This window comes from Rhamphochromis longiceps, linkage group LG4, assembly GCF_057381845.1.
Source record: "Rhamphochromis longiceps isolate RC_006_pf linkage group LG4, R_longiceps_female_GT1.1, whole genome shotgun sequence".
In the NCBI taxonomy this organism is placed as follows: domain Eukaryota; kingdom Metazoa; phylum Chordata; class Actinopteri; order Cichliformes; family Cichlidae; genus Rhamphochromis; species Rhamphochromis longiceps.
Genome location: NC_140560.1, coordinates 37,296,095 through 37,320,230, shown reverse-complemented (window position 1 = coordinate 37,320,230; position 24,136 = coordinate 37,296,095). Strand labels below are relative to the sequence as shown.

General features: G+C 45.9%; 2 protein-coding genes across 4 annotated transcripts in view; one reads left to right on the top strand and one right to left on the bottom strand.

Annotated features, from left to right (window-relative positions):
* The window catches only part of LOC146672300 (uncharacterized), a 37,912-nt gene extending 21,862 nt beyond the window's left edge, over positions 1 to 16,050 (bottom strand). The window contains exons 1-2 of one of the 2 annotated variants that reach the window (XM_085404881.1): positions 15,780 to 16,050; positions 3,198 to 3,483 (exon numbers count right to left, since the gene is read on the bottom strand). In XM_085404881.1, the coding sequence (XP_085261007.1) occupies positions 3,198 to 3,435 (238 nt within the window). In that variant the 5' untranslated portion in view covers positions 3,436 to 3,483; positions 15,780 to 16,050. Of the gene's footprint in view, positions 1 to 3,197; positions 3,484 to 15,352; positions 15,438 to 15,779 lie in introns of those variants that run through there. The other variant, XM_085404882.1, reaches the window with a different exon arrangement.
* Positions 16,051 to 17,327: 1,277 nt separating this feature from the next.
* On the top strand, positions 17,328 to 23,511 carry LOC146672299 (uncharacterized). 2 transcript variants are annotated; one of them, XR_014911545.1, is made up of 3 exons: positions 17,328 to 17,581; positions 18,608 to 20,192; positions 20,421 to 23,510. XR_014911545.1 is itself a non-coding variant. In XM_085404880.1 (2 exons), exons 1-2 carry the CDS (start codon positions 17,389 to 17,391, stop codon positions 19,654 to 19,656), a joined length of 1,242 nt encoding a protein of 413 aa, XP_085261006.1. In that variant the 5' UTR covers positions 17,328 to 17,388; the 3' UTR covers positions 19,657 to 23,511. The 2 variants fall into 2 exon arrangements, 1 of the variants encoding a protein (XP_085261006.1); XM_085404880.1 differs by having other exon boundaries at positions 18,608 to 23,511.
* The last annotated feature ends 625 nt before the right edge of the window (positions 23,512 to 24,136 follow it).

Below are 24,136 nucleotides of genomic sequence, written 5' to 3'. Positions count from 1 at the left end.
TCTAAATGACTCGGCTAAAGTTAGTAGCATGCTTGTTGTTTTTGTCTTTGCACTGGGATGATGTCGGCGTAAATGTGCAGTCATATTCGTTGTGTTCCCACTAGTGCTTTCAGGTTAATCTCGTTGAAATGACCTTAACACCACAACACGGCAAATCTCCGTTAACGAGCTACCGCCGATGCCCCGTGCATGGGGCTAGACGGCTAACACGTTAACGAGCTAACTGCGCTAACACACTAGTTCACACCAATGTAATTGAGCATTGCATGGCACATCCAACATACTGTTTTACTTTAGTCCATGACTCGCTTACCTTCAGGGTCATACGTCACATGAAAACCAAAATAATTCCAAACGCCAGATCTGAATGAGGGTGGGGGAGGTGCCCTGCGCTCTTCCTTCTGACTATGCTGTCTGTGTGGAGCACTCAGTGGATCTGCGCTGGACAGTGCAGCCTAGGCGGAGTAGTCGAACGCAGATTCACTGAGCGCTCCACACAGACAGCATCGTCAGAAGGAAAGTTGATAAAATAAATTACAAATGTTGTATTGTTCGATACATATGCGTACCGAACCGAAAGCACTGTATCGAACGGTTCAATATCGATACGAATATCGTTGCACCCCTAATATATATATACATATATATATATATATATATATATATATATATATATATATATATATATATATATATGTATATGTATATATATATATATATATATATATATATATTTATTTATTTTTCTACAGTTGACAGGCTAACAAACCCTCCTGTGTCAGTGGCAGCTGAACTTCATTCAACCATGGCCTGCAATGACTTTGCCAAATTCTTCACAGAAAAAATCCAAAAGATTAGACAAGCAGTTGGTACATCAACAGCAGATCCAGGATATGTACTGTGTCCACCAAAAAACTGTTTAAACACCATGAAACAGTTTCACCCGATTAACAGCAAAGACCTGGAGGACATCTTAGGTCAACTGAACTCCTCCTCCTGCTGTTTAGATGTCCTGCCAACAAGTTTTTTCAAAAAGGTCTCAAAGACTTTAGAGTCAGACCTGTTACAGATCGTCAACTTTTCCTTAATGTCAGGTGTGTTTCCAGAACCACTAAAAACTGCTGTAATCAAACCTATACTGAAAAAGGACAATCTTGACAAGACACAAATGAACAACTACAGGCCAATCTCAAATCTCCCATTTTTAAGTAAGATCATTGAAAAAGCAGTTTCTCAACAGCTCAGTTACTTCTTAAACAGAATAATTGCTACGATGCCTTCCAGTCAGGTTTTAGACAGAACTACAGCACTGAAACCGCTCTGACCAAAGTGTTTAATGACACATGTCTGAACACAGACAGTGGAAAAATGTCAGTCTTAGTTTTACTGGATCTCAGTGCAGCATTTGATACAGTTGACCACAACATATTACTCAAACGACTGGAGAACTGGGCAGGTCTTTCAGGAACTGTACTAAACTGGTTCAAAACATACGTAGAAAACAGGAAATACTTTGTATCAATAGATAACTTCACATCTGAGCAGACAAGTATCACATGTGGAGTTCCCCAAGGTTCCATCTTGGGACCCCTTCTGATGCTGGTCTATAAAGCTCTGAATGATTTAGGACCAAAATACATCAGTGACCTCCTGACCCAGTATGAACCTTCCAGATCCCTCAGGTCATCTGGATCCGGTCTTTTATCAGTTCCCAGAGTCAGAACCAGACACGGAGAAGCTGCATTCAGCTTTTATGCTCCATATATCTGGAACAAACTCCCAGAAAGCCTCAGATCAGCTGAAACACTCAGTTTATTTAAATCCAGGTTCTCAGCTGCATTTGAATAAAGCACCAAATCTGCACTGTTTTACTTTTAAGCGTAAATTTCAAAACTCACATTTTAACTACTGATTTTATCTACTGTTCCTTTTCTTGTTCACAGGAGCTGTGTCCAAATTCATAGGCTTCATCCTCCTGAGGCCGCATTTGTAGGCCGATTACGTCACAGTGACGCGACAAAGGCAGTCCAAATTCGAAGACTCCTCCAAACGCGTCCTCCTTTTCCCTGAATTTGAAGGATGGGTCGGGTGTATCCTTCGTGGCCCAACCTATCCCAGAATTCATAGCGCGGCCCAGGCAATTCCAGTTTCCAACAATGGCAGCAGCTGCTTATTTTTAAAATTACTCTTATTATTCTTTCTGGGTCACAAAGTAAACTTTTAACATATTTTCAGGCGAGAATGTAGCTGTGCAAACTTCAAGTATCTGCTCAGTTTATCAAGACACCACATATTTTCAAAAGCGCTCCGACATTTTCGGAGACGTCTGTTACCCACCAGCTCGAAGCTGACCGGGAGGTCAAGGCTCACTAGAGCCGTGAGAACACCGGACTCCCCGCACATGATTTTCAAACCCCCCGTGATCTTTCACTACTCAGGTTAAACATATATAAGTCACTTAGATAACCTAAAACTGTTATAGTTTGGCTTTTTTCAGTGTTTTATTTGTTTGTGTGTAAATCGGTTCGGCTGAGATTAAAGTTACAGTTTTCACACAGCTGAATAAACGTCAAACAGAAAACTGATTATACAGAAGTGTGAGATGGTCGAGAATATACTCCGGTGTCCTGTTATATTTTATATATCAAGGAGCAGATGGCAGTTTATTAAACTCCACCGAGACAGCGGTGACGCAAATCTGAAGGCTCGACTGTTCCATTTCACAGCCTCACACTTCCAGCCTTCTCGGTCTTCAGAGGATCCGGCCCACATAGACCGCGAAGGCCGGATCCTCCAAAGGATACGGCCTATGAATTTGGACACAGCACGGGAGAACGCTTAGTCAAATTTATTTTCAAAATGAAATTGATCAGTTTTTAACTGTCGTTATATTATGTCTCTAGTAAATCCTGGATCTTCAACTATCCAACAACTTTTGTGACACTGATATGTGATATATGTAAATCAAGCCAAACCTGTTTTCATTCATTCTTATTCTGGGCACACAGATCAACCACTAAATCAACATCTTTGATGAGGAAGCTTGTTTCCTTCAATTGTATCTTCAATGCTTCACTTTTGGTCACTAACCCAAATAAAGATCTGCTGAACTCATGGCTGTATCTGAGGTAAGCAGGTCATTGTGAAGCTACTGGAAAAGAAAACTTATCATAGCGGACTTTTAGGGCTGTATTTACTGGTCTCTGTGCTTTCGCTGATTACTGTCAGGTGGTCCATTCCCTTCCCGTCCTCTGTCTGCTGGGCCTCGGGAGCATCTGTCGTTGAGGGTGGGGCCTGTTGGTCAGAGCTGGTTGGTTGAGAAGTCACAGCAGTTTGGGCAGCTTCTCCATTCTGCTGCGTGGTGATTGGCTGGTCTGGCTGCTGGGGTTCCTCCATATTACCGGGCTGATGGATGGCGCTGGGGCTGGTGGTCATTGGACGGCCGAAGCTAACTGTTGAGGAAATCTGAAGGCAGGGCTTGTTCTGAAAAGAATTACAGAGATGCCGTCAGTTATGTTACTGCTATGAAAGTCATTAGGGCATCATTCTGATTATTGATTGGCTGATTAATTTGGCTAAACCGCCAGCTGCATATAAAAACAGAACGTGGCAGATCAGACTCGTGGAGGAAGAGCTTTGCAAACAGAAAAACACAACCACTTTATTCAAGGTCCTGGTATAATCTACTTTGCATGGTGAAGCATTTCTTGATTTAAGAATGCAATCGATGGCAGCACGGTCCAGATGATCCAAAGGTTGCAGCATCCATACTTTGATTAAGAGCCAGAGTTCCTTTGTTGCAGGTCCTAATCATGTCTGCATTTATATAAAGCAACCCTCAAAGTCATGTCAGCATTACTGTGTAACAGCCAGCACTGCTCAGAGTTCATGTTTATCTATATCCATATCTGGTTTTCAGGTGCAGCTACCAGCCACCTCCAGCTTTTCTGGGGGACATTGAGCAGTTTGAGTCCCCATGTAACCCCTCCAAGAGTCCTGGGTGATGAGCTGGAGTGCGACTCAAAAGACCCCTGTGAAGAGACAAACAATGGACCATGCCAACTCACCCAGGTTACCAAGACCCCACCCTGGATCCAGGCCAGTAAGAGAGGTTGGGCACCAGGCGCCAGGCCTTTGGTGCAACATGGCTCCACCCTCCTGTGGGACATCCACCCGGAGGAGCTTTAGAGGTTCAGTGCTTGGTGCAGCAATGCTTTGTTTATCTGATTCCAGTTATCAACCTAAGATTTGTATTTTATTTTATTATTTTAACTGAATACAGCATTAAAATGATTTGCCACTCTTACTCCAACGACATTAATCATTGCAGTTTTGCTGAAGACATTCGGATGGCCCTGTTTGGACTCCATGTTCTTGGATGTGTAGGGTTACTGTTGTGAGGAGCTATAGTTTACCTGAAAGCACAACCCTTTCCTTACCCTAACCGTGTAGTGCCTGAACAGAATTACCATAATGAGTAAAAGTGAAAAGAAAGCTTTAAGGTCTCCACCCTCTGAATCTGCAGGTCTGCTGTGATTACCAGTAAATGAAGACATTAAAGACACCTCGAGTGTAACAGTGAGACACGGGCACTGAAATTATAAAGCTCTGTGTTGTAATTTCAACTTTGATCTGGTGGTGGCAGCGTTGCCTCAACCAAGAAAATACCTCCAAATAGTCAGAAATCCTAAAGCGTAGAGGCCGATGTCCCCATCTCGTTGTTCTGAAAGCAGAAGTAGAGAGTTGGGTGGAGCAAGCACCAACTTGCGAGAGGCTGCACGGCACTAACGTGTTAACGAGCTAACCACGCTAATGCATTGACGCCGTGCAGCCCCACGCACTGGGCGAGCCGCACTAACTCGAGATTTGCTGTTTGCATGCGGTTATGGCGTTAACGTCATTTTAACGAGATTAACGCTGACAGCAGTACTTCTAATATAATGTACGACTCTGCAGATACAGACGAGGTTTTACAGGTTTCTGTTGCACTAAAATATCTTTGTGTGAGTATTTGCAACATCATAATACCACAAGTTGCTTTACGTCATCCTCCATTTTGATTTGGGGCGTGAAGCGAGCAGCATCAGAGTATTTGTAGCAGCATGATTAGGGATGATTCTCTCACCCCCATTCTCTGCGACCTGCTGGAGCAGGGGGGCTAGAACTAGGAGGAGGAGTTGGCCGTCCGACTGCGGTCTGGAGTGTGGAGCCTTCCTGCTGCTGCGGAGTCGGGGCGGTCTGCCTCCCCCCACCGCAGGGAAAAGGGAAACACCACCTGGGTCTGGGTGCAGTTCCCCCCTCCAGGGGCGAGGGCACCTAGACCCGGTTTGTAGAGTACGCTTGGGGAGTGTGATCATGTGTACAACGTCTCTTTATGTCTGTCTCCACGTTGGTTGAGTGTGGAGTAAGTGCATATGAGAGCATGAGGGTGGGAATGGATGTTTGTGTCTGTGTGTGCCTGTATGTCTGTGTCTATATGTCAGGTTGGGTGTCAGGCGCCACCTCTCTGGGGACATCTCAGGCCCTCCAAGGTTTGGAGGCCTATCTCCACCTACCACCACTTCCCCTGCCAGTGGTGGACTCCCTCAGGTGTCGGTGCGTTGGTGGTTCTTTGTGTCCGGGGATGGGCGTCCAGGTATACACCGGCTCACTCCTTGGCGGCCGCTTATCGGGGCCTGGAGCCTGGGGCTCGCTCGGGCCACTTCGGAGGTGGGGTGCCCCCGGCCTCTCGGCCTGGGGCTCGGTCACTCAGGCGCGGCTGGCTGCCGGCGGAGCTCACGGGCGCGTCACTGCAACCCCCCCTGGCTTCTGCTCCGCGGCTGCTGAGTGAGCCCTCATCTGGGACTCTCCTCAGCTCTTTCTGGGACAGTGGCGCAGCTGCCCCTCTGTTGGTCTTCCTTGGTCTCTTGTGTTCTGGGGGCCTCTGGATGTCTGGAGTTTTGATCTCCTCCATACCTGCTTCACGCCCTGGAGGACGGGGCTATGGTTCCCCACACCCTCTAGCAGATCATTACATGAAGGAACCTTTTAAAAACAAGCGCGTCCATGCTCACAGGTGTACACACGGGTGATCGCACCCACAAACTACACCCTTTTGGGCTCCTACCTCAAAGCACACTGTGTTCTGTTGATCTTATGTGCTGCACAATAATGTTTAATATTTAGTATTTACTGTCATATTCCCATATATCATTGTGATGTTGTTTATTCTATTACTCTTGTTCTCTTCTGCTTGTTTTCTTTTTTCTTTCTCAGCAGGTGATCCAGGTGATTGATATATGCATTTTTTTTCTCTGCCCGTTCTGTTGGTTTTTGTCTTTTGCCCTTCTCCCCCGTCCCTCTTCTCAGCTGTTTCTCTTTCCCTCTTTCTTTCTCCCCTTCTTTCCCCCAGTCAAGTCTGTCCCGTATTCAGTAAGTGAAAATAAAATAAACAATAAAAGGTGAATCAAATGGACCATTATGGCAAGGCTGGGATGGTCAATTTGGTAAAGTAAATCCGTTGGGCATCTTTCTTTGCCTTTAGACAACAATTCTGATGCAAAAGAGCCAAACGGGACAGGCAAAAAAAAAAAAAAAAAAAAAAAAAAAAAAAAAGGGATGATTGCATAGCGCGGCGGTGGGTGTGGATAATTTTGCCGAAAAAAAACGGCGGATGAGGGGCGGCCGAAGAGTAAACTTTAAGTAAATCCTGAATATTATGTCACTTATTTATGTGCAAATGTTTAATAACGAAGAACATTGAACATTCCTGTTGGCCACATGTCGGCAAAGTCATGTGACATTAGTGACGTTTGTACTAACTTGGTTTTAAAGCCTTTACTTTAAAATATACGCCGTTCAATAGCTGAGCTTAATCCTACAGAGAATGATCAAAGCTCATGTAGAAACAAACAAATGAACAGAAGATTTTCTCCTTCATTTCTGTCAAACACAGCTGTATGACACGTTTCCAGCTGTTAGTATCATGGTTGCTAGGCAACCTGGGCATCACAACGGAGGCTAGACCGCCCATTTCACAAGCCTCGCACTTCCGGCCTTAGCGGTCTTTGAGTACGCGGCCCATGAGGATCGTTGAGGCTGCGTACTTTAAGGCTGCAGACCCTGAATTGGGATACAGCCAATAGATGTGTTAGCAAATAGCGAGTCAGATTCCGATCAGTCTGAAACCACGTGATCGGCTCTGGACATCCCTACTCCTGATCATCTTTATTGGCCACGACCTGCTGCTTCTTCCAGACTAATGGCAGTCGGCATTCCTGACGCCGGTCCAGATATACTCAATTCTTCTGGATGAAGCCTCAAGTGGCCATTAGAGGAACTGCAGTCGTTGGGCACTTTGTTCAAACTGAAAGCAGCTTTAGTTTATTTGATGAATTTTCTTTTAAGAAACGAAATTTGATTTTGTAGTTTTTAAATCATGTTGTTCTTTTTGGTTTCAATGTTTATGTGTTATAAAAAGAGGAGATTAATAAACTAATTTAAATGCATAATTTAGCAACAAAAGCAATAATCCTTCATATATCCTTGCATGCTTTCAGCAGGTTCTTTCCTCTCATAAGTTCAGTTTTATTAAATTGCAGCGTCCTGAGAACGAGTCGGTAGATGCAGCAGAGGAGACATGATATTAAAACTATAATGAAAGAACAGGATTTCTGCTCTGCTGGCGTCAGAGATATTAAAGGAAACCAAGCCTCAGATGAGTCCTGAGGCTCCACACATAGAAACCACTTGGTCCCAATTATTCACCATTTTACTGATTATTACTTACTTTTCATAAAAGTGAACACATCAATGTGAGAGTGTGAAAAAAGTTTCATTGCCAGTGAAATAACAACAATATTGACACGGATCACATTAATTGAAATCAATCTTTAACCCTAAATTTGTTTATCTACTATTTTGTCTTTTTAATTTTAGCAGCTCCTGCTTGCATAAAGAATCCTTCTCTCCAAATCTATTCATTCAAAAGTCAATTTGATTCATTTTATCAAGCAATAAATAAATAAATTTAGAATAAAATGAAAACACATCTATATAAATATTGACTTCTAAACTTTTCATCTTATTTGGATTATTTATTGAGATGTTCCTTTGTAGGCGGAGCCTCTGAGCTGTGATGTTCAGAGTTCCTTTATCCTGAGCTCCTTGTTCTTAATAAAAGTTGAGATTCCTCCAAATGGGCCGGGCGGCGGAGTTATTCATGAAATATTCAGACGTTTTCTCTGACAGCTTATCTAACAGCACCAAAGTTAAATGCTGAAATTATGACAGCGGCGTGTCACAAAGCTCAGAATAATTTTGTCTCTCCAAAGGTCGAGAAAAAGGAGAGAAATATTTATAAAACAGATCTGCAGCATCTGTGTGGGTTGATCAGGTTGCTGTTTAATAACAGTGACTCAACACTTTCTTGCTGCTGAGGTTTGTAGCTCGCGGGCCTTCGTGTAGGAGGAGTGAGCGCCGTCAGGAGCTTGGATTCATGCGTCGGTGAACAAAGAGCATAGTAACAATCATGTAATTTATCAGCGACTGAGAAGTTATGGAAGGGTTCATTAGGCTGTCAGTCAGTCTGAGTACGAGCAGGCGGAGGAGTAATTACAGCCTTCAGTCACAACAGCTTTATCTGTTTTTACATCCTTGGATTTAAACGTGAACAATGTCTGAACCAGCTGTGACATCCTCAGATCTGATCCGGTCAGGTGACGGGCGCTAGCTCAGAGCTCTGAGATGACAGCATGTGGATGCGACATGACGCGATTGATAAGACGCTACCTAAGGAGCGTATCCTCGATATTCACAATCCTCCTTTCTGAAACTCTGAATTATCAAATTTAAAAAAGGACCCGAGATCAGTGACCAAACCCATAAACTAACCAGGCAAGTGTTACAGCGGAGGGCCGATCTCCCCGTAGACTTCTACAGGACCAGAAGTCACGCTGTAAGCAAAGGTATCGCCACCTGGTGGCCATTGCAGAATGCAAAATGAGAATGCAGCTCAGAGTCCACATCGCTCCTCTGCTTTTAGAAGGCAACAAAGAAAAGAAACTGTCCCAGCTGGGTCCACGTTTAGACACACTCATAGAGCTGCAGTTACGTCCAGTAACCACTGTTTCTGTTTCACATGTGCGGCTCCCACTAACAGGAGGTCACGGCTACACTGGGTAACGTGTGGTGGAGGTCCAGCCTGTGCCACATGCAGACGTCCTCCACCATCTTTGTCCTTAAACAGAAAAACAGGAGCCTGGAAACCAACGAGGGAAGACTCCAACACAAGCTCCACACGGTGGATGCAGACAGGTGCCAGCATGAGCTCGTGCTGTCTGCCGCACACGCTTTCTGACACGAGCAGTTCACCGTCAATCAAAAGAGACAGAGTTTAGATTCAGACACGTCTTTAAATGTTGTTTACACTGAAAAAATAAAGCCGCATGTATTAAATGTGATCCTTCCACAAACAATACTTCCTGTTTCTAAGAGAACATAAGATAGAACAGGCTTCATTAACACTGGAAACACTGCAGATTCCCTGAGTGCTGATATTTCAGACATTTTTACATCTAAAGTTGTGCTGACCATAAAACTAAGTTTGTTGTGTAAAGAGAGAGGAGCTGAAGCAGCATCATTTATCTGACTTTTTCAAACTTGTGCTGCGTTTGCTCTCGGTTCAGCGCTACCCCTGTGCTCCTCACTGTGATCAGCAGTAATCTTATCGGATCAATCAGACAGGCTCATCGATCCGAGCGATGCCTGGAGGACGAGCTGCTTCCTAAAGAGCAGGGGCTCTGTCGCAGCGCCTACACGCTCGCCGTTGTAACGACTGCCAGGACTGCATCGATCGCTTGTCCCCCTCCCCGAGGACCCAGCGCTGCAGCGCTGCTTCGCTGACTGAAGCAGAGTGTGTTATTACAGCGCTGCACGAAGCTGCACGTGCTCCCTGATGCAGTGCGACCGTTTAGCAGCATCAGTGTCATTCGATGCAGATCACAGGATACGTCTGCAAAACACCTCCGATCCTCCCAAGTCGCTGACGTGCTCAGCATTCAGAGAAGAGGACGAGAGGGTGTTTACCTCTTTCTTCCCCTTCTTCATCACTCAGCGAGGCGAGCACTCGGCTCTTTGTTCTTTTGTTGGTTACCTCAGGAGCTTCAGGTTACAAGAAAACTTCTTTAACTTTAAGATTTAAGTTTCATCCGGTCTCATCCTGGATCTGTGTATTAAAACCCATCAATCATTTAAAATGAAATGTGATGGAGAAAGATGAACTCAGCACTGCTACTCAGGGTCTGTTACTACAGTGACCTCACAGCGGCCATATTATTGGTCACATGACAGAATTAAAAAGGCTCCAACAGCACAAACACGGTCCAGACCTACAGCTACATCCACCTGTCAGTCAAAGAGGCCACACCCCTAACTTTAAGCCTTAATGTGATTTAAACACAGACATCAAACAGTTTGTGCATCAGGATGTAAACGTCTTGATGCTCAATCATCCAGGTAAGCAAATCTCCAAAAGTTGATTCTGTTCATCTGGACTAAACATGTTTGCTTCTCTGGGGACCGACTACTGCTGCCTCTGCTGGATGTTAGAGGAACTGCATGTTCTCATTTTATTATAAATTTATATTCTTATGACTTTTATGCTAAAACATTTTTTTTAGACCATTTTGAAAATGTTTATTCAAGACGAAAATCCAACTGTTTCCAGTTTTCACACAAAACCTTTGATCATCATAAAAATCTGACGTGCTCTGCAGCAGATAACCTCAGATAACCTGGGACTCTCCTCAGCTCTTACTGGAACAGTGGCGCAGCTGCCCCTCTGTTGGTCTTCCATGGTCTCTTGTGTTCTGGGGGCCTCTGGATGTCTGGAGTTTTGATCTCCTCCATACCCGCTTCACACCCTGGAGGACGGGGCTGTGGCCCCCCCCACACTCCCTAGCAGATCATTACATGGAGAAACCTTTGGAATGCAAGCATGCTGATCCACACAGGTATGCACACATGGGTATTCACAGACGCGGACTACAGCTTTCTTGGCTGCTGCCTCAAAGCACACTGTGCGCTGTCTATCTTGCGTGCTGCACAATATCGTTTATTATTTAGTAAATATTGATATCTATGACTAGCTAGTTTATTGTGATGGTGCTTTGTTTTCTCTATTATTATGTTGCTCTTTGTTGTTTGCTGTCTCCTCTGTTTGTTTTTTTTGTTTGTTTGTTTTTTTTTCTCCATACAGGTGACCCAGGAGTTCTTTTTTTTTTTCTCTCTCTTCCCCCCCCCCTTCTCACCGTCTCTTCTCCCCTTTGGTTTTCTTTCTTTCTCTCCCCCTCTTTCTCTCATTCATTCCCCCTGCCCTATTTATTAAAAAAAAAAAAAAAAAAAAAAAAAAAGATAACCTCGGATGGAGCTTTTACTTCAGAACCAGCTCGAGAGAATGACAGGAGCACATATAATCATCAGCTTACTGCAGTTAGAAATAAGAATAGTTTAGAAAATGTGACTCTGTCCAAACAGCAGAGAGCTCTATGCGACCCACATCAGAGGCTTCGAGGATAATAAGCACAGGACAGTTTTTTTTATCTGCTGCGAATACTTCAAATTTTTATTTTAACAACCTGAATTTTCCTGAACATGGAGACACGGGGGTGTCCTACATAATTAAAGAGCTTCTGCTCAGGATGCCGGTTTGAATTATTTGTTAGACCCGCGAGCTTCAGCGGCTGCTGTTTGGGACCGAGTCTGTCAGACGTATGAACAAACTTACCTATGAAAATTTTAAGCTTCACAGTGAAACATCAAAAACTATGTTTCCATAAAAAACAGGAAAAAAAACTTCCCATAAAAATAAGGATATTTCATCATCATAATGATAAAAAGATTAGAGAAATGAGGGAAAAGAAATCTCACACAAAACAGAAAGAAGCAAATTGTTTCATGTCCATCTTCCACATACAGTCTGTAGTTCTCTAGATTTCTGTGACTAAATCAAACAAAATCAATGAATTTTAATGATTTATTAATCATTAATTTTGCTGATTACAGCGGTACGCTGAGATTTTACTGTCGTGTCAAAGATCAGGGACTCAGATTTCCCCTTTTGATCTCATTGGCTGGAGGAGGGTCACAAGGTCTTTAATGAAGGGTCCTTACAGGAACCGGAGTTTAACATTAATTAACCTGCTGCTGCCTTCGTCCTGTCAGCGAGCGGCAGGATTAGCGCTGCGAGCTGTGGCGGGCACTCCGGAGGGAGCGGCAGCAGGAAGACACGACCATCGCAGCCATTAGTCTGTTGTTTTTAGCTCTGCGGCGGCGGCGTAATGACTCGGGGCTCTGCAGATGTTTGTTTCATGCTGCTGGGCCAGTCATGATGCGCTGACATGATAGAAGCCTTTAATGAAATCCTGGGTAATGGCTGCGTCCCTGCAATCACAGACTCTGAGCTTGTTGGGCTGTAGCTGCGAAGCTGTGGCGCTAATCAGCTCCAGGACCCTCTGACAACATGAGTCTGAGAGACGAGGCTGTAACAGGATGAAACAGCCTCACAGCCGTTGGACAAACATGGACTCGTATCAGCTGTTTTTACACCACAGACACAAAATGAATCCGTTCAAATTTTATAGCATGAAAAAAAATATGTTTGGAGGCTGGATGGAGATTTCAGAGCTGTGAGTCATCTCACCGTTCACTTAGATTTGTATTCTTAATGTGATTACATCCTCCAACGCCCCGTGACCCCGGAGGTCCAGTTTGTTTCCAGAAGTCTAGATTTTCATTTTGTTGAATTTTAGTAACTAAAATCTTTTTCCTTTCATGTTTAGTTTGTTTTTCCTCTCTAGAACAGCCTGGATCCAGATTCAGATCATGTTTTACGGTGGGTCAGGGTTTGGTCCCGCCCCAGTCATAAAACCCCTCTAGGTTAGAGTTAGGGTTCAGTTTCTCTCTGCCTGTCTGGAACAAATGTAAAAGCCTCTGTACGAGCTTTTCTTTGAACAGGAACATCTTCCACCTCGTGAGAGTTTGCCTCTTCGACCCTGATCCAGCATGGTTGACTGGAGAGCTGGTGGCTGACCTGATGGAGGTATGTAGAGGAGCTGCAGAGGCAAAAGCACTCCAACCAGAAGTGGACTCTGAACCTGATTCTTCATATGCTGACTTTGTCTTCTTTATTTCGGTTAAAGCTGTCTGTAGTCCTGTGCAAAGGTTATAGATGTTCACTTCTCCAACGCAGGCACCATGAGAAAGACTCAACTTCAACTACAAGAAGAACGCAGAGCCCTCAAACAGATGGATCAGTCTGGGATTGTGCGGGGAGTTTCAGGAGTAATCCACACAAGAGCTGTGGAAAGTTCACTGAGATGCTCCAAAGCCAAATGAGTCCAAGACCAGTGTAAAACCCAAAGCCCCAATCCCAACGTCCATGCCACCGACTTCCAAGTCCTCCGAGATGATCCAAAACCAGCCTAAACCATGTTCATGGGCGAACCCTGATCCAAAATACTGCAGCAAGAGTCCTGACAGGGACTAGAACAAAAGCTGATTTCCCCAGCTTATCTTCATGACCTTGTAGTACCATATCACCCTATTAGAGCACTTCGCTCTCGCTCTGCAGGCCTACTTGTTGTTCCTAGAGTATTTACTCTTCACCCCCGCAGATTGGTGCAGCGGTCGCATCACTGCAGGTGCTGAACCAATCCATCTGTCAGTTTCATGCTCCCCTCACTGGTGGACAAGACCCCGATATAGCTGAACACCTCCACCTGGGGCAGTAACTCATCCCTGACCGGAGTAGGCACTCCACCATTTTCCGGCTGAGGACCACGGCCTCACGGCAAGGCTGGCAAGGCACCGGCGTGAGGGTCAGATGACATCATAGTGACATCACATCCAGCCTCCATATTCAGCTAAATTCAGGTTCTACAAACTGATCCAAACTCAGCGGCCCCACAAGAGATTTGAAGCAGTTTTGAAAGGATGAATCTTTGTTTTATTTTCTAAACTCAAAATTCAACTTCCTGTTTCTCGGCCTGGTCACAGAGCGGCCATGTTGCTGTCACCTCCTCGCTCTTCGGGCGGGTCACACCTCCTGACTGTGACTGCTCTCAGTTAAAGCTGTCCCCGTGACTAAAACCAGCTCATGCAGTCAAACGGAAACATTCAAAGTCTTTAAAGGCAGACTTTCAAAATAATATTCACATTTTTTTAGGCAGTTTAATTTGAAATTCTTTGGCCGACTTCAGACTGTAAACAATCTGCTCTTGTTTCTTTCAGTTTTTTGGAAATGAAATATTTTCAGAGTTTAACCTCCAGCTCGAGCAAAGCAGGATAAACTGATCCACTAGGGGCGGGTTTTGATGATCGATTTATCGATTAAAATCGATTCTGGCTTGGATAACGTGATATCGATTCATTCAAATCCTGAATCAATTTTTTAATATCAATTTATTTTGCCAGAAATACCAGAATCTCAGTTTCAACAACCACCAAAGATGAAAACAGTAACTGAGAGCAGGAACAGGCTTCTGCACAGAGACGTGAACACAAAGCTCGACCCGCCGACGCATCAGGATCAGCGAGCTGTGACTTTCTCAGCGACGGCACGGACACGGTCGGGGCTGAAAGCCGACAGCTCGCTGACTCTGTCGGCGGGTCGAGCTTTGTGTTCACGCCCTTTTTGCGCTGATTCTGAAGCTGTTAGTTTGATCTCTCTCCAAACAACATTGACCGAACCAGCAGCAAAAGAAGATCCAAACTACGCTTCACACAAACATCGTCATGAATTCACTCTGACTTTTGCTGTTTTGCTTCCACCAGGATAAAGTCACACTTCCTGCACATTCTCTACCGTTGTTTACAGGCTGTCGGACGCTGTTTGTTTCCTTTTACTTACTTCCGAAAAGAAAAACCTAATTTCTGCCGTTCAATACTGAACAAATTTAAACTTTTTGAAATGATACAAAATGCAAAACGCTGTGTCTGTAATAAAACCTCTGTAACTTCAGAGGTGATGTTCATGTGCTGATTAATGGTTTTCTTTCGTTTTTGATCGACTGCAGAATATTTTTATAAAATCCAGAACAGGAAAATCTGCTTCATGTTTTTCTGTTTTATCTTCAGCTGCTTTGACACAAAGGCCTCTGCTGTGACGCTCACACCTTTGATAAAGTCTTGCGTGTGTCAGCTTCCTTTTTATAGATACAAAAATATGTAAATGTGCTGATCTGAATTATAATATTTCTGACTGTCTGAGGCAAAATTTCCCAGATTTAAATCGAATTGAATCGATTCGGGACCTTGTGAATCGGAATCAAATCGATTCTAGAAATCAGTCACGATACCCAGCCCTATGATCCACCTCAGGCAAGGACGGCACGGCGGCGAGGCAGCAAGGACACGAGGCAGCAAGGACACGAGGCAGCAAGGACACGAGGCAGCGAGGACATGAGGCGGTGTCTGTTTTCTAGAAAATACCCAAAAAGCTTGAATGAAATCCTGCGAGGCAGCACGACTGCAGCCATATTTTATACATAATTAACACGCAGTGATGCATGAACATGTCCATGCCTCTCTCTCTCTCTCTCTCTCTCTCACACACACACACACACACACACACACTTTGTATGAATGCACCAAAACCTTCATCTTCATCACAGGCAGACAAAGAAAAGAGAAGAATCCAGCTGGAGGTGTGATGCAGTGACACACCCACCCAGGCGGAGGCAGCCGCACATGTCCTGCACATCCAACCTGTGAAACTGAAAGATTTTTCCCGGGACGCTCACCTGGTCCTAGTCCAGCACGGTAAGCTGCAGGGTGAGGTTCATCGTGTCTCTGCAGGAGAAGTGGGAGGTACAAATCCCCCGATGTGAGCGATAGGAGCTGAAATGAGAGATGACAGTACGCTGCGCTCGGCGAAACACCCGTCAGATCTTCTATTAAATGATGCTGTGGCTCGCTCAGCCTCCTCTCACTAAGATCTGTTTGATTTGTGATGCAGAGAGTCTGTGCAGCAGCTCCGTCTGCTCCACCGCAAGAGGTGAAAGGAAAGGGAGGGGTGCTTTAAGAGTGTGTGTGTGTGTGTGTGTGAGAGAGAGAGTGTGTGTCGTAGTAGTAGCTGCCCTCCTCTCCCTCTTTCCATCTTTCCTTCAGTATCGAGCTGGCTCAGGCTTAAAAGCACCTTCTGACAGAGCCTTCAAAATAAAAGCCTCAAGATGAAAGCTCAAACCCTTTTCATTGATGTTAGTGCCTCTCTGCCACCAGATCTGCTTTTACAAAAGTTGAAATCCCTGATCCAACAACCAGACTCTGACCCATATTTAGCAGAATCTGCGACATCAGCCCCAAATTAAAACCTGAAATCAACCCTGTGAGGAAGATTTCTATTGGTCAAGACAAGCACCACGAAATCTGCTCAACTCAACGACGCCTCGTACAACCTCGACTGTGAAAAAGTTAGGATGATATATCAAATATAAATAAAGCTGCACAAAACACAAAAAATGATGATGTCAGCGGCACAGGTCTGTGTTTCCTCTCTAACATTAGTCTGTGATGTCTGTGAGCCGAGGACAGCAGCTGGTCTGTTGGAGGATACTTTTCTGACCTTTTATTGCTTCAGTCTCAGCTTTGTTGAGACGTGTTTCTGCCATCAAATGAAAAATGAGCTCATATTAAACATTTGATATATTTCTGTGTTTTTATTGTGATTTAAAAAAAGCTTATGAGATTTGTATTTTCTTTCTTTAAATAATTTCCCAGGTTTTTGACTCTTACTTTGAATAAGACCCTTATACTGAGAATCATGTGTTTCCTGCCCTCCAGTGGTCACAGTGTGAAACTGCATTTACAAACGTGTTACAGGTGCTCAGTCTGACACACACTTTCCTGGTAGTTCTTTCAAAATAAGAGGGGAACCAGTCCCATAGACTCCTATGTTAAATCCTTACAGCAGTAATAAACATGTTTACAGCCGGATACACAAACTGTTTGGTCTCTGTGGATCATTTCCCCGTCATAACAGCTGTTTGTATAACTCACCCTCTAAAGTTTGCATTGCTAGGGGCGTGGCCTCTTTGACCGGCAGGTGGAAGTTAATACAGGCGGCTGTAGCTGCTAGCTTTCTGCTAGCGTCACCTGAACTGGACCTCTGGACCGTGTTTGTGCTGTTGGAGCATCTTTCATGACATCATCAGATATGTCACATCTCTGCTATGAGGTTACTATAGCAACAGGCCGTCCAACAAGGCTGAGCTCCAGTTTCAGCGATGGAGTCTGCGGACAGAGACTGATGACCACGCTTTAATTTTGAAAGACCGGAGCTGAGCAAGAGCGTTTCCTGTCGGGTTTGTTGTTTCCGGTGTGGATGCAGCTGTTGGAGGTCCCAGCATCAAAATGACCAAGCTGCAGCTGCTGAACGCTTACCTGACGGAGCGGCTGACGGTGGTGGTGAAGGAGATCCTGGACGTGGTGGAGGACACGGTGGCCGAGTACCGGGAGGAGACTGCCAGAGCCAAGCGGGAGAACGAGAGCCTGCGGAGGCAGCTGCGGGACATCCTGCTCCTGGAGGCCGGGACCGAGTGGCTGAGTAAGGGCCGAACTAGCCGGCTAGCTCCGCGAGAGAACGCGCATTCAGAACTGCGATGAAAATCCGCCTGTTTAATAGAAATACGCCGCTTTAACGTTAAATTCAGGCTTAACTGCAGATTTTCACGGTTTTATGTGTTGTTAAGGACGGATTCGTGTATTCGGCATCATTCAAACCGTCTGATTTTACCGACATTTTTACGATAGATGTGACTTTCTGTCATTTTTCGTGTCAGTTCCTTTTTGCCTTCGAGCCTAATGAGAGTCACCTGATGTAGGTACTCATTTCACTTTTTTTCACGCAGTGTTTTCATTTAAAGTTTATTTACACAACGTATCTCATTTACCCCATTAAACATAAAGGGGGGAACACAGCTGAGCATTAAATTGACAGACTGTCACATTGACTTTGGTATGAGGAGCTTTGCGTGAGGTGTCAGTTGGGGAGAGCTGACTTTCAGGAAGTTTGAAGGACTTTCGGTCATTCGGGTTTCTGTTAAAGGGGAATTCCGTACATATTTACGGTACAGCACATTGAACTGTAAAAACACACACACATTTGCATAGAAACCAGACGGTGAGCGCAAAGGAGTTGTTTATGTTCGATAACCTGTGAAAATATGTCAACCTCTAAAATAATGAGGATAACTGGCTGACGCCTGGTGGCACTACTGCTTAACATGGAGCTGTTCTGCTTTGTTTTATGTCCTGTTTTAAATATTGAGGTCAGTATAAGTACATGTATCCCTGTGAGCTTAAAAAAAAAAAATTAAAATGGCCCCACCCACCTCCTGTTTATGAAGAGCAGCCAATCTGAAGACAGCTGGCTTAGAGGACAAGGGGCTGTCACTATTCAGGAGTGACAGTGTAACACAAAGGGAGCTTATTTTGAAATGTAATCATGCAAAGCTTTTCTTGGGGCCCAAAAACAAGTGTAAACTCTGGAGCTCCAGGTGTGAGTCGAATGTTTCTTCTGACGTGCTGGACGTCGTTCGGTCGCATCAACTGTTTGCTTTCTGTGTTTCAGAGTCCACCAGGTCCAGTCTTGGTTTGGCGGCTCCCGACCAGCCTGGTGAGCCCGAGTGGAGGCCTCGCTCCGAAGAGCCGGACTCTCGCCCGAACCCACCCAGACCGCCGCCGCCGAACGTGGACAAGCCCACCCATGAGCAGGTGGTGTCTGTGCAGCTGCTGGCGGTCCACAGCGACTCCTCTCCGGGGCCGGTGCACCTGCCTGTGGAGAAGAAGCTCTTGGAGCTGCGGGACGTGGCACCAAAGCCTGACCGTCTACAGGAAGCGTATGGGAAAACTTCACCTGTCACCTCGCACTCCTCCCTAAACCCTCCTACTGTCTCCGTCCCCAAAATTCACATTGAAGTTCCTGCAGTGCTCAGGGAGGAGCCCCGGGCTCCGCCCCCCGCGCTCATCAAAGCCGAACCAGAGGAGTACAGTGTGAGCAAGCCCAAAGGTCGCACGGACTCTCTGACCGAGGCCGCAAACGGTGCCGCCGAAGAGTTCTGGAGCAGGGCGGAGGCGGAGAGGACGGTGGTGGTGGTGCGCGCTGAGAGGCAGGAAGCTGAGCGGAGCAGGAAGTCCTCCCAGGAGAAGCCGGCAGCCGGAGACAGCACAGCCTCCGCTTTCATCCCCGAACTTGTCCATCGCTGCCCGCGTTGTGGTGAGGCCTTCGGACAGGCCGCCAGCCTCCGCCTCCACCTGGAGCAGAAGAGGAAGACCTACGCCTGCGACTGGTGCTGCAAGTCGTTTGCGCAGTCGGCAGACCTGCGGCGTCACCTGCGCACGCACACAGGGGAGCGGCCGCACCGCTGCACCTTCTGCTCCAAGAGCTTCAGCCAGAGAGGAAACCTGCGGCGTCACCTGCGCATCCACACGGGCGAGCGGCCGTACAGCTGCCCGTTCTGCTGCCGCACCTTCAGCGACGGCGACACCATGAAGAAACACAAGCGCACGCACTCGGGAGAGAAACCATACCGCTGCGCGCAGTGCGCCAAGACCTTCACCAGCGCCAGCGGCCTGCAGATTCACATGAAGAAGGACATGTGCTTTCTGGCTAACGCCTGATTGGGCGCTTCGGGAATGGACGCCATTAAGATGGAGCGGAATGACCGGGCAGAAATGCTCAGACACAGCAACCAATCACAGTCATCGAATGAAAGCTGGATGTATGACCGATGACGTCGCTTTGCAGGGATGCACCGGTCTGATGTTTCAGGCAGCTGAAGCCGTTTCAGGTGTTCTGTGTTTACTCGCGTTAGCAGCTGGCGCAGCAGAGAGCACGCTAACAGCGACGGTGGGCGGGCAGCGTTTCGTGCTGATGCACCCACAGATTTCTTTCTCTGTGTGTAAAACTTCAAACACTGCTCAGCGATGGCGTTTCCCATCCCAGCTTCTTCTCTTGTTTTTTAGCTTTTAGCTCCATGCTAACATGCTCCATGCTCCTGCTGTCTGCTCCTCTCCATGTGTGAGGAGGCGCAGGAAATCCTCCGCACTCAGCTCCAATCAGAGCACAAACTTTATATTTATGTATTTATCTGTCACTCGGTGAGATTAAAAATCACTTTTATTGCGAGCGAGTGACGGACCTACCAGCAGAGGGCGTTTTAACCCCTTATCACAGGGGTGGGCAATTCCAGGCCCCGAGGGCCGGTGTCCTGCAGGTTTAGGTCTCACCTTGGGTCAACACACCTGAATCACCTGATTAGTTCATTACCAGCCTCTGGAGAACTTCAGGACATGTTGAGGAGCTAATTTAGCCATTTAAATCAGCTGTGCTGGTTCAAGGACACATCTAAAACCTGCAGGACACCTGCCCTCGAGGCCTGGAGTTGCCCACCCCTGCCTTATCAGCCAGTTTCATAACCTGAAACAGTTCCTGTCGTGTAACAACGGGCCGCGTTTTAGATTTTACCTTCGGCTTTTATTCAGATTATGTTCTGGCATCATGAAGCTCACTCAGACACTTTAGGACTTTCCAGAACTTTAAGTAAATGTATTTAAAGCGTCGGCAGCGATGAGCCGTCTTCGTGCTCGATCAGTTTCTGGGACAAATCCTGGCTGATGGAGATTTTTCCCGGATCGTCACAGTTTGTGGGCTTTGCTTTTTAAACACTGACCACAGATCCCGGATCAGAGCGACTGGCGGTTGGAAGAATCCGGTCAGTCTTTAAAAAATAAAAGCTCACAAAGCACAAACCGTAGAATTAGACTTGAAGCCTGCAGCGAGTGTTTCAGCTGCTGTAGGCGACGCTCGCTCTCTGCCTCCCGGCGAGGAACACCTGAAGCCAGTTTTTCGTGGGTGAAGCGTCGGATCGGTGCGTCCCTGCTGCTGTCAGCAGATTTACGGATTCATGTGAACAACAGAAAACTGGTGAAGCTGTCGGTCAGATAGCGGCTGACCAATCAGAGCAGAGGATGTGACTGAGCTGCAGCTGTGAGTCTGTAGGTGTGATCAGAGCGAGCTGCAGCAGGAACTGAAAGTGAGACGCCGCGGGCCAACGTGTGAAGACGTGGGCGAGCGACGGGAAACTGCAGAGGATGAAGAGCACGCTCCTCCTCGTCCTCCCGTCTTTGACACGGTTTCTCTCTAACGGGACTTGGCGGCGTTTGAAGGCAGCTATGTGGACATTGTTATTTATCTATTTATTTTCCTCGCGGGTCACTTCCTGCGTGGCGCTTTGTTTCTTCTGTTTCCATCACAAATATACCCGTCTGTTATCACAACTGTCTGCTTACTTTGCACCACGAGGCGCTTCCTGAAACACCTCACTGAGCTGCCAGTTCGTTAGGTACGCCTCTACCTTAAGCTGCCCTCCCCGACCAGCGTTATCAGGGCTCACCTCCGACGCTGTGCCAGCATGGAAGCAGCTTAAGAGTCCTGAAGGCATATGAAAGGAAAATAGACTTTAAACTCACGAATGAGGCTGTTTGTGGACAGGAAGTTGACAGGTAAAGAGGTCGTGGTGAGTGCTCGGGTGGTTAAAGGGTTAAATGTGGCTGTTAATAAACGAGGTAAAAAGACACACGTGGACCCTGACTCTGAAAACTAAAAGTTTTATTTTGACTCAGTGAGGCTAAAAAAGTCAAAACAAAAAAACCTGATGAGGTGACAGGTATCAGGACATCACACGGTGTGCAGAGCACAGATATGCCACCAGAGGGCAGTATATGCTGATGGGCTGGTAACCATGATGTTTAGTGAAATAAGACAGTATAACAGCTGAGCATAGAGCTGTGACATCACACTGAGTGAAGTGTTTTCTCCATCTCAGTGTTTTGGAAGTGGGCGGGTCTGTCTGTGATTGACAGGTCTCCGCCCCTGGTTTATTATTCAGACAGTTCACTGAGCTCAGATCAGCTGAGCTCATTTTCTCAGGTCAAGTCTCTCAAATCAGCGATCCTTGTAAAACTCCTGAGACCCACCTGAGCTCTTCAAATGTATGTAAAAGTATAAAAACTGCCTCCACCTGTGAGACTGTTAAGCTATCAGATCTGACAGATGTCAGGACGCAGCTTTTAACTCTGAGAGGAAAGTAACTGAGTTCATGACAAATACCATGTAAGTCAGCGAGTACAAACAGCTGCTCTGCTTTAGGATCACATTTTAAAGCCTTTATTCAAACATTTCATTCCACAATCTGTGAAAGTGAAAGTGTGCACGCTCCTTGTTTCCTCAGTTATTCCCAACAGGACGAACGGAAAGGCTGATGAAAAACAGGAAATACAAGCGAGTGAATTTTTATCTGAATTATGCTGAAGCTGCCTAATAGTGATCAGTGCTAGCACCTGCAGAGCACACTCACCTGTCCACCGTGTTTACCTGCAGCTCACAGGAACCAGGTGGAGTTCATGTCTGCACCAGGTCGGCCATCACATCGTACAGTCTATTTATTAAGGTTTCAGTGTTTCTGCTGAAACCGCCGTCAGAGCGTCGGCTCATCAGCGCGGCGTACAGAGGCTGAGAAGTCCTGAAGTCCCGCCTCTCAGGAGACCGTCGTGCCAACTCGCTGTCGAGGCCTAACCTGCGCTGAAGACGGTCGCGTTCAAGACCAGGCATCAACAAAATCACCTACTGACCAATCAGATCACTCCGAGTGCAGGTGTAAAAAGCTGTTTTGTTGGTCCAAAAGCATCAATAACATCAACGCAGCATCTGTTTGTCGACGTCATGTTAACCTGTGAGGTGAGCAGATCTGTGTCGGTTCACTGAGCTGAGAAACTTGGAGCCATCTGTTTGATACTGGCTCCTCCTGCTCAGAGGAAGAGCTTCCCAGAACTAGAACTTGCTCTTCCTGGTTCCTGATGTTGAACAAAAAATTGAAACCTTGCCTGAGTTTGTTGTGACCCTTTCAGATTCTTCTCTCAGAGTTGAAGCTGCTTCCTGCAGCATCGATACAGACGCCACGTTAAACACAGTCCAGGTGTCTTGCTGTGCTTACCTGATGAGAGCTCTGCTGCATTCAAGGCCCGTGGTATATCTTCAGCCCTGTGTCAGATACAGATGAGGTGTTCACTGTAAATTGGACGTTTTGTTACTTTGAGTTTAGAATTTTAATTTAAACAACAAATTTGGCTTCCAGCGATGTAATTGAGATAAATTATTGATATATTATTGTCATATTCTCTGTTCAGCACTTCTCTGTCCTGTGGCAGCTCTCGTTCGGTTCACATTGATTCATTTCTTTTAGTTTTGTCGGCTGAATTATGAGTAAAGTTCATAAATACACAAGTTTCCAGATTCTTTGATAAACATGAGTTTTGCTGTAACAAAGCAGCCCTGCTTCAGCAGCTGATGTGAGTCAGAAAGGTAAATCACAATAACATTTATATAAAAATATGAGCTTGTAAAAGCCAGTATTAAGCTTGGATCTGAAAAAAGATTTTGTGGAGCTTTGAGGTGAGTTTGTGTTGCGTTAGAGCAGGGGTAGGCAACTCCAGGCCTCGAGTGCCGGTGTCCTGCAGGGTTTAGATCTCACCCATGGTTAACACACCTGAATCAAATGATTAGTTCATTACCAGGCCTCTGGAGAACTTCAAGAAATGCTGAGGAGTCATTTAGCCCTTTAAATCAGCTGTGATGGATCATGGATACATCTAAAACCTGTAGGACACCGTCACTCGAGGCCTGGAGTTGCCTACCCCTGCGTTAGAAGGTTCTTCACATTTATAAGCTGAAAAAGCTGCAAGTGTGGTTTCATTCATCCTGCTGCAAGAATGAACTTGGCTGACAGACTGCAGCGTTCGAGCTGCTGTTGTGCTTTCAGGCAGCAGGGGGCGGCGTGGCGCCAGCCAGGACCATCCCGGTGCGAGAACAGATCCACACTTACTCTCCTGTTTGCATTGCATTCCAAATTTATTGTTGCATCGTACATACAACACCTGATAGAAATGTAAGAACACCTGTAAAGCACGAGCTTAGTGTGTAAACAACGATATCGTATAGAAAGCCACATTCGTACATTCAGTCGTGCATAAAAGAAGACCAACAACAGCGTAAACAGAGTCTGGAACACGAGCCGTCCCTGAAGCTCTCACTTCCATTAGA